At 61.9% G+C, this 13,086-nt stretch overlaps 1 protein-coding gene across 6 annotated transcripts in view; it reads left to right on the forward strand.

Annotated features, from left to right (window-relative positions):
* The window catches only part of VAV2 (vav guanine nucleotide exchange factor 2), a 170,655-nt gene that overhangs the window by 129,839 nt on the left and 27,730 nt on the right, over nucleotides 1–13,086 (forward strand). For 3 of the 6 annotated variants that reach the window (XM_027615347.2, XM_027615351.2, XM_027615349.2), the window contains exons 6-12: nucleotides 205–219; nucleotides 1,301–1,399; nucleotides 2,611–2,679; nucleotides 3,812–3,912; nucleotides 11,226–11,325; nucleotides 12,231–12,326; nucleotides 12,992–13,060. In XM_027615347.2, the coding sequence (XP_027471148.1) occupies nucleotides 205–219; nucleotides 1,301–1,399; nucleotides 2,611–2,679; nucleotides 3,812–3,912; nucleotides 11,226–11,325; nucleotides 12,231–12,326; nucleotides 12,992–13,060 (549 nt within the window). The remainder of the gene's footprint in view (nucleotides 1–204; nucleotides 220–1,300; nucleotides 1,400–2,610; nucleotides 2,680–3,811; nucleotides 3,913–11,225; nucleotides 11,326–12,230; nucleotides 12,327–12,991; nucleotides 13,061–13,086) is intronic. The other 3 variants (XM_027615348.2, XM_027615350.2, XM_027615352.2) reach the window with 1 other exon arrangement.

Below are 13,086 nucleotides of genomic sequence, written 5' to 3' on the forward strand. Positions count from 1 at the left end.
CAGAGCCCACACGTGAGGGAGGGCTGGGCGCCGTCCCTCCCCACGCAGCCAGGCTGACACTTGGGCGGGCGGGCCGAGGACTGTGACAGGATCCTGGGGCTGTTGGGTAAATGTGGACAGGCGTCCCTACCTCCCAAGCACAGCTGGATAACGAGCTGACACTGCTAATTGGTTCTCTCTGTGATTTATTTCTCCACGCTTCAGATAAGATACATGCAGGTAAGTGGCAGGTGGAGGGAGGCCCGGGTAAAGACAGCCAGCACCGTCTTCCTCCACCTCGCAGAGCGGTCTCAGATCTCTTGGAAAAAGCCTGGGACCCTGTCCGCAGCGAGATGCTGTCAGGCCCCACAGTCTTACACATGGTTTTAGGGGGATCATGGGCCCCCAGTGCCCACCCCCCAAGCCCCGAGAGCAGCAGCGTAGCGCCCAGGCCACAGGGGGCTTGGGAAGGAGCCCTGGGGGGCCTCCTACCTGACCCTGGCCCCCTGGGGGACGTGGCCCCTCTGACGTGTTTCTTTGGAGCCCTCGGCCCCAGCAGACACCTGGGGCGTTTCTTAGGAGAGGACAATGGTGTTAGGGCAGACAGGAGTCCACATGGCATGTCACGTGGCCCAGCCCTGTTTGCCCGGAGCCTCACTTAGGGACCCATGTCGCTCACTCAGCCTAAAAGGATGTGAGGAGAGGGTCTGGAAATCCAGAGAGCCTCTGAACAGTGACCCCACCTGCAGCTTCGTCCCCCATCCCTGTGGCCACAGTCTCCTGGTCAGTCCTACCCCTGGCCACGTTCCCCTCGGAGGTGGGGAGCAGGCCCTGCCGCAGTAGCGTGCCCCTGGTGGCCCCTGCCATTGAGCTGGTCCCTCAGGACCCTGAGTAGAGGCCAGGAGACCCTGGGAAAGCCCAGCCCTGCACTAACAGGTCGATGCTGGGTCGGCCCCTCTGTTGGCGGACACGGGTCCTCAGGGAGCTGGTCAGAGCCTTTCCCTGTGCACACAGTAGGCGCTTTAAGCATGCCCCACCTGCTGTCTATGCTGGAGGGTCTGGCTGCTGAGGGCCCCACGCTGGTCTGGTAAAATTCAGAATAGGGCCACAGGAGCCCAGATTCTAGAAGCTTCTGTGCTTTTCTCCAAGCTGTTGCCAGTCCTCAGGTTCATGCCACACACACCCCTCAGTGCCTCAGTTTCCTCATCTGCAGAAGTTGGGGGAAGGGTTTGGGCCCCCTTCTGTCTCCTGTCCTGGCCCTCCATGTCACCCTGGTGACCCCGCGGCCAGGCCTGGCTCACGTCTTGTGTCCTTCCTTTAGAAAATGGGCATGTCCGAGGATGACAAGAGGAACTGCTGCTTACTGGAGATTCAGGAGACCGAGGCCAAGTACTACCGGACGCTGGAGGACATCGAGAAGGTGGGTGCAGGCCCCCACCATCTCCCAGTGCTGCCGGTCCCCTGGGGCGCAGCTGCCACCAGGCACCCCCTGCCCTCCACTCCCCACACAGGCTGCAGGCTCCAGCCTACCAGTGTCCTCGTGGGCTGTCACCCTCGTCTCCGGTCCTACCCCCAGCCCTCGGCCGTCGGCCTGTCCCGGGGCTGTCCTGAGCTTGTCTCTGCGGCTCCTTCCCGCCTAAGGTGCACTGGGCTCCTTCCCCTCCTGAGTGCACTGGGCTAAAGCTCCTGATGTATACTCTCTCCTGTAGGCTGGGCGCTAGGTTAAGCGCTTTGTGTATACCTTCTCCCCTAAGGCATTCTCTGCCCTCAGCTTCCCACTCTGTAAATTGGGGTGATAGCAATACGACCCCGTAAGTGGCTGTGAGTGTCCTGCCACCGGGACATAGTCAGGCCCCATGACGTCAGCCTGTGGCACCCCCACAGCAGACCCTGTGCCCCCCTGAATGGCTGGTCAGTCTTCTCTCCCTGCTGGCCTCCTGAGCTCCTCGAGGACCACGGAGGGGCCTGCTCCTGCCCCCACCCTGCTCTGGCCTCCCCTGGACACTGGCTCAAGGACGTTTCCCTGTCACTTGAGAATCCTTGGTGCCAACTGCCCATGCTTACTGGGTAAAAATCCAACATTGTTTTTAAGGGAGAACCTCCCCAGCTCTTCTTTGTCTGTAGTGCCACGGTGGGGTTTCTGGGGGGCATCTCTTCGGGTGGCAGGTTTAGGGCCGTACTCAGGGGTCTGAGTTGGGTGGCAAGTGTGGCTCTGTCCCCTGTCCCCTTGGATGATGTGCTCACCTCTGTGGCCTCAGTTTCCTGAAATGTCTCAAACAGCCATTGCAACACCCACCTCGGGTTGCAGTAAGGTTGAAGTCCAGCCTGTGGGACACCACAGAGCTTTGCCCACGTGGTGGGTGTGCGTGCTTGGCTCCATCGTCCCCAGCCCCACACTCTTCCGTGCTGTAGTCACCCCGCAGAATGAAGCCCACGTCTCCCCAGAATGCATGCATTCTCCAGCGACACTGGGCCCTGGTGGTGCGCCAGGCTTGCGTCACCGCGCCACGGAGAACCCCTGGCCCCTGCACCTTGGTGGGTCGTCAGAGCCCCCTCCCCCACTGACGGCTGTGGCCTTGAAGAGGGTGGCACCCTCTAGGCGAGCTGACAGTGGGGGCTTCCCTGTTCCAGAACTACATGACCCCCCTGAGGCTGGTGCTGAGCCCGGCGGACATGACAGCCATCTTCATCAACCTGGAGGTAAGGGTCCCAGCCCATGGCTCAGCGCCTGCAGCCTCAGGCTCCTAACCAGCTCGGATGTCAGGCAGGCTCCCACCCGACTGTCCCTGCGGGTCCCGGGGAGCCGCATCCCTGCCAGGTGCATAGTTGGTTGGTGCTATGGGGTGCTTTTCAGACTGACTGGTAGGAGGGGAGTAGCCACCCTTCTCTCTCAGAACTCTGGCCTCAGGAGACAGGAGGACAAGGTTTCTGCGAGCTTCTCCAGCCTGTTGTCTGTGCTGTGGGTGTCGCTCAGACACACATGCCCTAGAAGAGGTTTAGGTTTTTGTCAGCAGCCGGAGAGAAATGTGTCCCCTCCAGCTCTTTGAGAAGGGCCCCCTACCCGTTCTGCACACGTCTGCACACAGACACGGGAAGGTGATGGCCTCTGAGAGGCTCACCCTGATGTGGTCAGCAGAGCGGGGAGGGGTTGGCGGGAGGCTCCGGAAGTTGCACACAGGTGGGCTTCCTCCAGGAATGCCTGGTGGGAGCAGCGGCTCCTGCCCGCCTCCCGCGGCCCCCCGTGAGCTCGAGGGGTGGCTGCTGGTCTCCCGGGGGAGGCTGAGCCAGACTCAGGAGGTTCTAGTGCTCTGTGCCCCCTACCTGGAGTTTGTCCTGCCGCGTGTGGTGGCCAGCACAAACGGCCTTGGACAGAGTGGGAGCCGGACCGGGAGCTGTGGGGAGCCCCGGAGTGCTGCCTGCCAGTCGCCCGGCTACTCTGAAATGTGGACAAACATCTGTCCCCACGGAGAGAGCCCGCCTCCAGCGTCCCGGACCAGGGCAGAGCGCCCCTCTGCGCCTGCACACAGCAGGAGGGTAACAAGGATGCTGGGTGGCAATAGCCACCCAGGGCCGTTGCAGCCCCATTCTGGCCCCGGGGCCTGCTCTGGCTCGGCCACCCCGTGTCCGGACAGGCCGAGCAGGTCCCTTCAGGAGCCCGGTACTGCAGCACCTTCTCGTGGGATGAGATCCTGGTGTTTGCATGGGGATGCGCGCCTGGCCCTGGGCCCCTCACACACGTGGCTGTAATCGCACCAGGAGAGAGCGATTCAGGGGCGCGTGGCCCTTCCGGCCTGGCACACCTGGTCACGCACAGACTGCTGGTTCTTTCCAGGACCTGATCAAGGTGCATCACAGCTTCCTGCGGGCCATTGACGTGTCCATGATGGCAGGGGGCAGCACTCTGGCCAAGGTCTTCCTCGATTTCAAGGAAAGGTGAGTGGCAGGCCCACCTTGCCTGTCCCTCCCGTCTGCAGGGCCTCAGGTTCTGCCCTGGGGACGGGGCTGAGCTGGCCAGTTGGGGTTTACTCGGGTGTGAGTCTCATGGTGAGGTCCTCGAGGGCCGTGGCTGTGGCCCCGCGAACCCCTGTCCTTACTCGTAAACCAAGAGAGCTGCCCACCCTTCCTACCATCACAGCCTAGAGGGGTGACCTCCCCCCCACCCGGGTCTGGATGGGTGGAGGCCTTCACCAGCTCCCTCTGCCTCTGTGCCCGGGGGTGTTGGTGGCCCAAGGGCGTTCTCACCAGCACAGTGCACCTGCTGTGTGCCCACCCCATGGGCATCCCGCACCTGGGAGAGTCTGCCCCTCAAGCTCTAGGCCTGGGTGGGTGGGGGCATGTGGCAGCCGCTTAAAAGACAGAGGCCAAACCCGCCCCTGCAGGGCTGAGTACGGTGCTTCCAGGGCTCTAGGCTTCCGGGGTTGAGGCCACTTCCCTGCTTCCTGTCTGCATCTGTGCCACGCGGTGCCGCCAGGGTCATGCCTGTGCCGCCAACACGGCTTGTCTGTGTCCACTGAAGGGCTTCAGTGGCCGGGCAGGCGGAAGGCCTGGGCCAGGTGGATGGGCTGGGGGGCGCACAGCGGCAGCTGGGGGCACGGCCACTCGGCCGCCCTGGCATAACCCAGCCCCAGCCCCCAGCATGGGGAGACAGCTCTTCCAGTGCCAAGGAGGGCGGTCCTGGATCCTCCGATCATGCCACGGGTTCCTCCACGTCTCCGTGGCATCGGGGCCGATGTCCACGAAGCCCAAGGGGACGTAGATCCTACGCATCAGGCGGCCTCTCTCCGCCCCCCGGCGTCCAGCTGGTCAGGCCGAGTCTAGAGGCACAGACGGCCCTGGCCTGCCTACGGCCAGAAATGCGCCTGCAGGGATCGTGCCCCTGAATGAAGCTCCTCTGACCGTCCGGGCCCCTCGTCCAGAACAGGTGTTGTTGATGGAGGAGGATGACAACTCATTAGAAACCGACACAGGGTCCTTTTTAAAGAAGAGTCACATCGCTGTTAGGAGGCCTCCGTGAATCTGTTTGGTTGTTGGCTTTAAGCTCCTCTGCCTGTAAGCCCGGTGGGTGGAGAGGTGTGGAGCCACCTTCTGTGCCCCGAAATGTCCTGCCAGAGCCTGGCAGGGGAGGGCTGGGGTTCTGGAAGCTTTAAGTAGGTGCAGCTGTCAGGACGGCTCTGCTGTCTCCACCAAGGCCTTGGCCCCCGGATTCCTTCGTGGAGCCTGGGCAGCCGCGTCTTTAAAGCTGAGGACAAAGTCTGATGATGTGAGGGCCCGGCCGGATGCCCGGTGCTGCCGGAGTCTCGAGAGGTCCATCGGGAGATGATGCCCTGCCTTCTGTCCTTCAGGCTTTGGAGAAGGCGCCAGAAGGTTCTGTCTTGACGGCTCTTCTGGCCAGCTGCTCATCAGAGCCAGTTGGGAGCTCGTTAAGAATGCCAGTTCTGGGGTCCACTCTGCAGGGTGGGAGGGGGAGGTCCCCAGCGGCTGGTTGGGAGCCTGGGTCCATCTCGTCCTCATCTGCGGGGAGACTGTCAGGTGACCGTCAGCTCGGATCATGCGCCCTCCCGGTCAGGCAGCCCATCCGCAGGCTGGATTCCAGATGCCCCCGCCTATGAGCCCCTGAAGGGCTTCCCCTGCATGCCCTGTGACTCAGGCAGGGACCCCTGAGCCCGCTTTCTAGGGGCCATGGGCTGGGCATCATCAGTAGGGAGGCGTGAGGGAGCAGGAAGTGCCCGACGCAGGGCGCAGATGTGAGTCCGCTGGCGGGCCCCAGGGGCCAGGAGAAGGCTGGCTCCCTTACCTGCCCCCTGCCCCAGCAACGTTTTCCTCTCACCTGGCTGCAAGCCCTTGTGCGGGGGGAGCCGACTCAGGCTGGAGCTGTCAGATGCCCCCTCGCCCTGGTGGCAGGCCCATCGCATGCTTCTCCTCTATCCTGGGGAGCCCGAGCAGGGCTGCTTCTGAAGCCCGTGGACCCTCCCCCAGGGCAGTAGTGGCAGGCCGCATGGCCAGGGTACTGACGGACGACCTGCCCTTCCCTGGGAACCTCCGTGTCCTGGGCCTGCCCTAACAAGGCCACTGGCCTCTGCACACAGCTTTGGGCCTCACTGGCTCTCAGGCCTTGCTCCCACTGGGATGACCATCGTTTCTGCCCAGCAAGGCCTCAGGGGCCGGACCCTTGAGTCGGGGGCCACTTGGGGAGGGGCCTGGGTACATCCCATCAGAGTTCATGTGCCCAGTCCCTTAGTCTGTCTCTGTGTCCATATTTTCTGCCCCTTTGCCTCCTTATTTCTGCACCTATGATCCTGCAGTTCATCTACATACCGATTCCACAAGCATTTATAGAGTGCCTGCTGTGTACAGAACAGCCTCGGCTCTCACTGGGCAGGGAGGGACAGGAGGGGACAGGAAGCAAGTTCACAAAGGAAACGAGAGGAGAGGACGGGAAGAGGGAGAGGAACAGGGTGCTGAGGACAAGGGTGAGAAGCAGCAAGCCGTGAGGTGTGGGGAGCAGAAGCTGCTAGGAAGGCCCCTGGGTGAGGCCGGAGCAGGACTGTTCGGGAACCCGCAGAGGCCAGAGGAGCAAGTGTGAATTGGTCAAGAGGAGATTGTCTAAAGCCTGGCTTGAGGCTTCTGTAGGAGGCTGGAAAGCCAAGAGTTTAGATTTTTTTTTTTATAAGGGCAGGAGGAAGCCACTGAGGAATTCTCATGGCAAGACCCTGGCAGCTCATCACAGATGGAGGCTAGACTAGCACCCAGGTGTGGTATGACCAGTGCCAAGTGGCAGAAGAAAATCACTTCCCTCTTTTTGGAGCTAATACTTCCGTTAATATAGCCTCAGTCCTCAGACAAGGCAGATGGTCCTCTTAGCCTTGGCCTGAGGGGACAAGTCCCGCGCAGTAGGAAGTGGGACTTGGGGAAGATTTGCATTTTGCAGATGTGGATGTAACAAAGAGCCACGTGGTTTTTATCTGTGGCTGGGGTTGGCCAAGCTGGGTCAGTGGGCTCAGGCTAAAGGACTACCAGTGGAACTGGCCACAGGGACTTTGTGGTCCAGCTAGAAGGCAGGGGTCTAGCTCTTAGCAGGAACTCCCTGGAGCTTAGCACAAGTGCTTCTAGGAATGGCAGCCATCAGAGTGAGATGAAAGGCAAGTCCCCGTCCGCCCGAGGACCCAGGAGTGTTTAGAGAGAAGGGCTTTGCCACAGCTGAGCACTCTGTGCTCTGTGCTTTCCGGCTGCTCAGGGTGTCGGGCTGGGTGATGCTGGCCTCTGGTTGTGGCTCTCGCCCGTGGGCTGGGGTCTCGGGGAGGCTGGGTGATCCCCGTCAATGCTTGCAGGAAGAGAGCCCACCCACATCCAGGCTCCTCTAGCCCCTGTGAGGTTCTGCACAGAGGCCTCATCTGGCAGGGCTGCCTGGGACCCTCTGGCCGGAGAGGCCTTTGGCCCCGCTCCTCCCAAGCCTCCTTGCCCAGATGGGGAAATCAGGGATTGGAACAGCTTTGGCGACTTGGCCGTGGTCCCGGCTCAGTCCCATGTCGTCCGTGCATACCCGGCAGCACCCCCTGTGTCCGGGCCCCGGGCACTGTGAGAGTTTGGAGTTCTGTGACGGGACGGAGTGATGCAGTCAGGAGATGGGCAGGTCGTGCCCCCCCCATAGGTGCACGTATGCCCCCCTGTAGTGGGATCCGAGTTGCGTGTTCAGGAAGTTACACGACATAGTCATACAGACACACACCGCGCTTGCATCAAATACCTGCCCGCTTGTGAGGGAGGGACCCAGAGGCCGATGCCACGCATTCGGAGGACGGAACGAGGTGCCCTGGTGTGCCGAGCTGGTGGGGAAGGCAGGACAAATGGGGCGGGAACACCGGACACGCGCCACCGGGGCGTCTTCAACACGGCAGAGAGCTCCACCCCAGCGGTCTCCCACACGCGGGCAGTGAGCCAGGGCCCAGGACACCGCCCCAGCGCCTTGCCTGGGGCCCCAGTGGCCGAGGCGGCCTGTTTTTGCAGGTGCCCCACTGAGACCTCGATCTGTGAATGAAGTCCCGTATGTGTTGCTTTACTTCGAAAAGTTGGATAAGTTTCCTCAATAGCACACGATGTTTGTGGCTGGAATTGAGGCCTACCAGCTCTCACTTCCTTAGCTGACTTCCCTCCATAGGCCGAGAAGGGACCGTGTGTGGCCCCTGCCGCCTGGCCCGTGACAGGGCCCAGAGTGTGTGCCGTGGACGGCAGGGAGAGGCCTGACGGTCCTGACCAGAAACATACCCCCTCTCTGTTTTGGGGCCGAAATCCAGGTGTGGGCAGGGCGGCGCGCCCTCCGGAGGCTCTAGGGAAGGAGGCTTCCTGCTTCTGCCAGGTGCTGGTGGCCCCCAGTGTCCCTTGGCTTGTGTGGCCCCTCTCCAGTCTCTGCTTGGCCCTCATGCAGCTCCTCTCCCATCTCAGGCCGCCCATGGGGTCGGCGGGAGTGAATGAGGGCTCAGCCCCGGGGTGGCCTGGGTCTCCAGCATGTGGGCCCGGAAGACTGGTCTGGGGGCCCCACGGATGCACTTAGGGGTCTGGCCTTGCTGCTCCCTTGCTGGGTGACCTTAGAAGTCATGTCACCTCTCAGAACCTCAGGGGCACTGTCCTGAAAGTGGTGTTTTGTGAGGACAGGCTGAGCTCAGGTGCAAGTGTGTCCCATGGCCCCGCATCTTTCTGTCCTTCAGGCTTGGCTCTCCTCCCCGAAGGGGCCTCCTGCCTGCTGGGAATGGCCGTGTCTGCACTGCCCGTGTTCAGGCAGGCGGGGTGGGGTCTTGGCTGCTCACAGCCACGTGTCAGGCCTCTGAGCAGGCCAGGCCTCCAGGCTGGTTGCTGGGATGCAGGGTCAGATGAGACCCATCCCTGGAGCTTAGAGCAGATGGAGAGGGGGGTGGCCTGCTGCTGCCTTGCACTGGGCTTTGGACGGGCCTGTGCCCAGAGGCTCCCCACCTGGCTCCTTGCTTTTCTGTCTCTCCCCACTAAACCCGGGGACAAGGTTGGGAGGGGAAAGGAGGCAGGGCTAAAAATGATGGGGCAGGGTTTTGAGGGATGAATAGAAGTTTGCTGGCCAGAGAAGGTTGCAAGTGCAGTGTGGGGCTCCAGGGTGTGCTGTGAGGAAAGCAGGATTGGGACCCACTCTCCATATACCCTGTCTGCCCGAAACCTTGGGCCGAGATGAGCCAGGGTGTGCTGAAGGGAAGGGGGGACCCCGAAGGCTGGCTTGGCGTGCTCCAGAGCTGCGGGCCCTAGGTGCTTAGGAGAAGCGCTCTCGCTGGTCACGTGGACTTCCGTGGGAGCGACTGGGCCATCACCAGGAGGTCTGCTCATTCAAAACAACTTGACAGGAACCTTGGAGTCTCCAGTACCCCAGGTGCTCCCGGAGATGATGAGATTTAATCAGTTTTTATACTAAAAATTTCAATTTAATAACAGACTCATTTAAGTGGAAACTGGGGCTCAGGTTCTCATGCAAAGTGGTGCCTGGTTGGAGTGTGGCGGGGCGCAGCCGTGGCGTCTTCTACTTGACAGTGGTGGGGAAGGTGGGCTTCTGTGTGAGGCCAGGAACCGGATCCGCCTCTCGCTGGAGTCCTAGAATCTCAGCCTCTCGATGCTGGAAGCTTCCCTGCAGGCTGGCACCGGCGAAAAGCCTCCGGGCGGCTGGAGAGTGCGGCAGCAGCTCGGCCAGGCGTGCAGGCTGGGGAGGCTCCGAGCACACACAGGCCCAGCGCAGCTTGGGCGCTGCGCGGGAGCCAGGAGATGCTTCACGATGTGTCGTCTGTGCCCGCCTCGGGGCCACTCTGAAGTCACAGGCTCGCTGGGTTGAAAACATGCTCGGAACATGCTGTTTTATTGCTCCAGAGTTGGGAGGAATGTGGGTGTTGTCTGTCCCCAACGCCCCCGGGCCCTACAGCGGGAGCCGGGAGAGTACGCCAGGCCAGGATGCTTCTTAAGAGCCTGCCTCCTCGGAAGCCCAGCCAGCGCCAGGCCCAGCCACCTGCCCCGCGCCCCTCGCCCCTCACCAGGTGCCCGTGGGGAAGCAGTGTCCACGGAGGACAGAGATGTGGCCCTGAGCCCATCTGGACTCATCCCAGAGGCTGTCCCCAGCTCCCAGAGCTGGGCCAGGAGGGGCCTCCAGACGTTTGCTGTCCTGCAGTCGTGCAGGGTGTCACTGGAGGCCTTGGACAGGGCCCGGCCTCCCGAAGAAGCTGCGTTGGAGGCCAGGCCCTCACCTGTTCTCGGCTGGTGACTCTTAGCAAGCTCCCTGGGGCCTCAGGTTCCTGCCTGAAGAATGGGGCTCATTGCCCCTCCCTTTGTAAGTGGGTGAAGGGCTCATGTTGGTGTGCGTGAAGCGCTGGGCAGGGGTGGCTCCCAGCGGTGCTGGCTGTGGCCGTCATGCTTGTTGTCACCTTGGTCCTCCTGGGGCCGACTCCATAGTCGCGGGATGAGGTTTTCAAAGATGAAGTGTCAGGCTCATGACCCAAGGCCTGGGGAGCGCTGGGCTCCTGGTGCCAGGGGCTCGGTCTGCGAAGTCTGTGGTGGGGTTTGGCCGTGGTGTTAGAGGGTGTCGGGAAGGAGAGCGTGGCCTGAGGCTGCTCCCAGCACCCCCCCGGCCCCCGTGGCCACGTCCATCCCTCGGGTGTGCAGCATTCGGGGCTGACGTCACCCTGCCCCGAGAGAGGAGCTGCCTGGGATCCAGGCAGAGAACGTCAGTGTCATGTAGAAGCAACAAGGGCTGACCCCGGGGTCCCTACGCCCTGAAACGTCGGCACGGGGTCCACCACGCCAGGCAAGCGCAGAGAGCCAGGATGGGCCTCAGTGCTCAGGGCCTGCAGGCGGGAGTCAGAGCCTTCCTGGGGTCCCCCAGCCCTGGGGAGGCGGGGGCCTCTCTCCTGGCCAGCTTTGGCCTTTCCAAGGGGCAGGATGGAGGTGGCAGTGAGAACCTCATTCCAAACCTGGTCCTGACCTGAAAGAGAACCATAGAAGGGGGACCTCCTTGGGTTTGGGGTTTGGGGAGAGTGGGGAAGCCCCTCTCCTGGCCTGTCAGTATTTTGGGAGGGGAGAAGGCAGCCACACGGAAAGAACAGAACCACGAGGCCAGTTAACGAGTGAGGAGCTCTCACGGGGAGAGACCCGTTTGCTGTGCGCTTGCCGTGCCCTCCGTGGGGAACTGGAGCGCGGCCCCTGGAGCCGCAGTGTCTCATAAGCTGTGTGCGCGTGCGCTCGCTGTCCAGGCTCCTGATCTACGGGGAATACTGCAGCCACATGGAGCACGCCCAGAACACGCTGAACCAGCTCCTCGCCAGCCGGGAAGACTTCAGACAGAAGGTCGAGGTAATGGGGGCTTCCCTCCTGGTCCCCCGTTCACCGGCCCCTTGCTTGTCCATTTTGTGGGAAGGTGGACACCAGGGTAGTGATGGGATGGGTTTTGTAGATGTTTTTCTCGATGATTTTTTCCCCCATTGGGGGGAAACAGGTGCAGGTCACTGTCCCAGGCCCGAGTCCCTTGGGTGCATCTGACCCCTGGGCCAGATCCGGCTCAGCAAGGGGCTATGACTGACCCCTGACCCTGGCCTACACAGACCCCGTGGGGACCCCAGATGATGGACTTTTGCTGGGAGCCAGGGAGCCTCCCTCCTGTCACTATCCCCACCCCTCGCTTAGGGCCAATCTCTGGCACTTGTCCAGTTGCCCATGTGGGCCCCTCTCCAGGACCCCTTCCTCATCCCCCTTGAGCTGCTCCCTGAGGCTGGGATTCCTGTGTTGTATTCGGCCAGTCGAACCCTTTCCACAGTGAATCCTGGTGCAGGGCCCTCTGTTCTAGCAATGCTGGGAGGCATGTCTCCTGGAGATGCACGATGCCCCTCTGTGTCTGGGAAATGTCCTGAGGGTGGCCCTGCCTTGGTATGAGCAGGCTTCCCTGAGGGTCTCTAGGCAGGCCAGGGCTGGCTCCGAATCCCAGAGCCCTCGGGTGCCCACTGCAGACTCCTGAGACTACAAAGCGGCAGCAGGATGCTGCTGGGAAGCCCACCCCTTGCACACAGCTGGTTTGGCAAGGGTCAAGTGTGGGAGACACTGCCCATTTGGTGAGCCGGGCCACGGAAGGACCGGACACCTGGGCCCCAGTTCAGAGCTGAGGTCTGCCCACCCCCACCACTGCCCTTGTTGCGGGATGGGAGTGTTGGGGCCCAGCAGCCCTGGCGAGGGTCTCCATCCCCTTCTGCTTGCCTGTTGCCCAGGAATGCACGCTGAAGGTCCAGGACGGGAAGTTTAAGCTTCAAGACCTGCTCGTGGTCCCCATGCAGAGAGTGCTCAAATACCACCTCCTCCTGAAGGTGAGGCCATGCGTGTGCCCGGTGGCTGCCACGGGAGAGCGGGATGGAGGCCCAGCCGCCTCTAGGGGTGTGGGCGGGGCCCAGATGGACCGCCGTGAGAGACAGGCCAGCAAATCTGTTCTCACAGCCTGTGTGGTGCGTATCAGGAATGTTTATCACAGAAAACAGACAAAGGGAATTTGGGATTGAAATCCGTAAGAGCCAAAAACCTGAGAGACAGAAACGTGTCCCCAGACCAGGAGTAAGAGTAGCCTGGAGTGGGTCACTTAACCCAATCTCTAAGCTTCCTGGTAGGCATGGTAGAAGTGGAAGTAGGAAGTCCTTCTGGACAGACAGACCTGGGGGAGACAGTGGTTTCTGTGTGGCGTGAGGCTCTTCGGTGAATCTGCCTGTCACCTGTTAGCCCGGAGCCTTGCTTCGTGCTGCTTTGAAGTGCTTCCCATTACCCAGCAGGTTCGGGGACACTCCATCTCGAAGCAGTGTGTCCCCTGGGCGAGGGCTTGCTGTCTGTGCTGGGTTGGTCAGCTGAGCCAGAGCCTGGCCCAGTGGTCGGGGACTTGGTCCTGACGGTCTGGCTCTGGGCCCACACCCTGTGCCTGGTGGGGGCAAGGACGGAGGCCCGCATCCCCACATGGTGACCCGGGACTCCTCTCTCGCACGTGCAGGAACTTCTGAGCCATTCCACCGATCGGCCCGAGAGACAGCAGCTCAAAGAAGCGCTAGAAGCCATGCAGGTGGGTGGGTAAACTGAGGCAGGGGA

The sequence above is a fragment of the Zalophus californianus genome, chromosome 13 (assembly GCF_009762305.2).
Source record: "Zalophus californianus isolate mZalCal1 chromosome 13, mZalCal1.pri.v2, whole genome shotgun sequence".
Classification (NCBI taxonomy): domain Eukaryota; kingdom Metazoa; phylum Chordata; class Mammalia; order Carnivora; family Otariidae; genus Zalophus; species Zalophus californianus.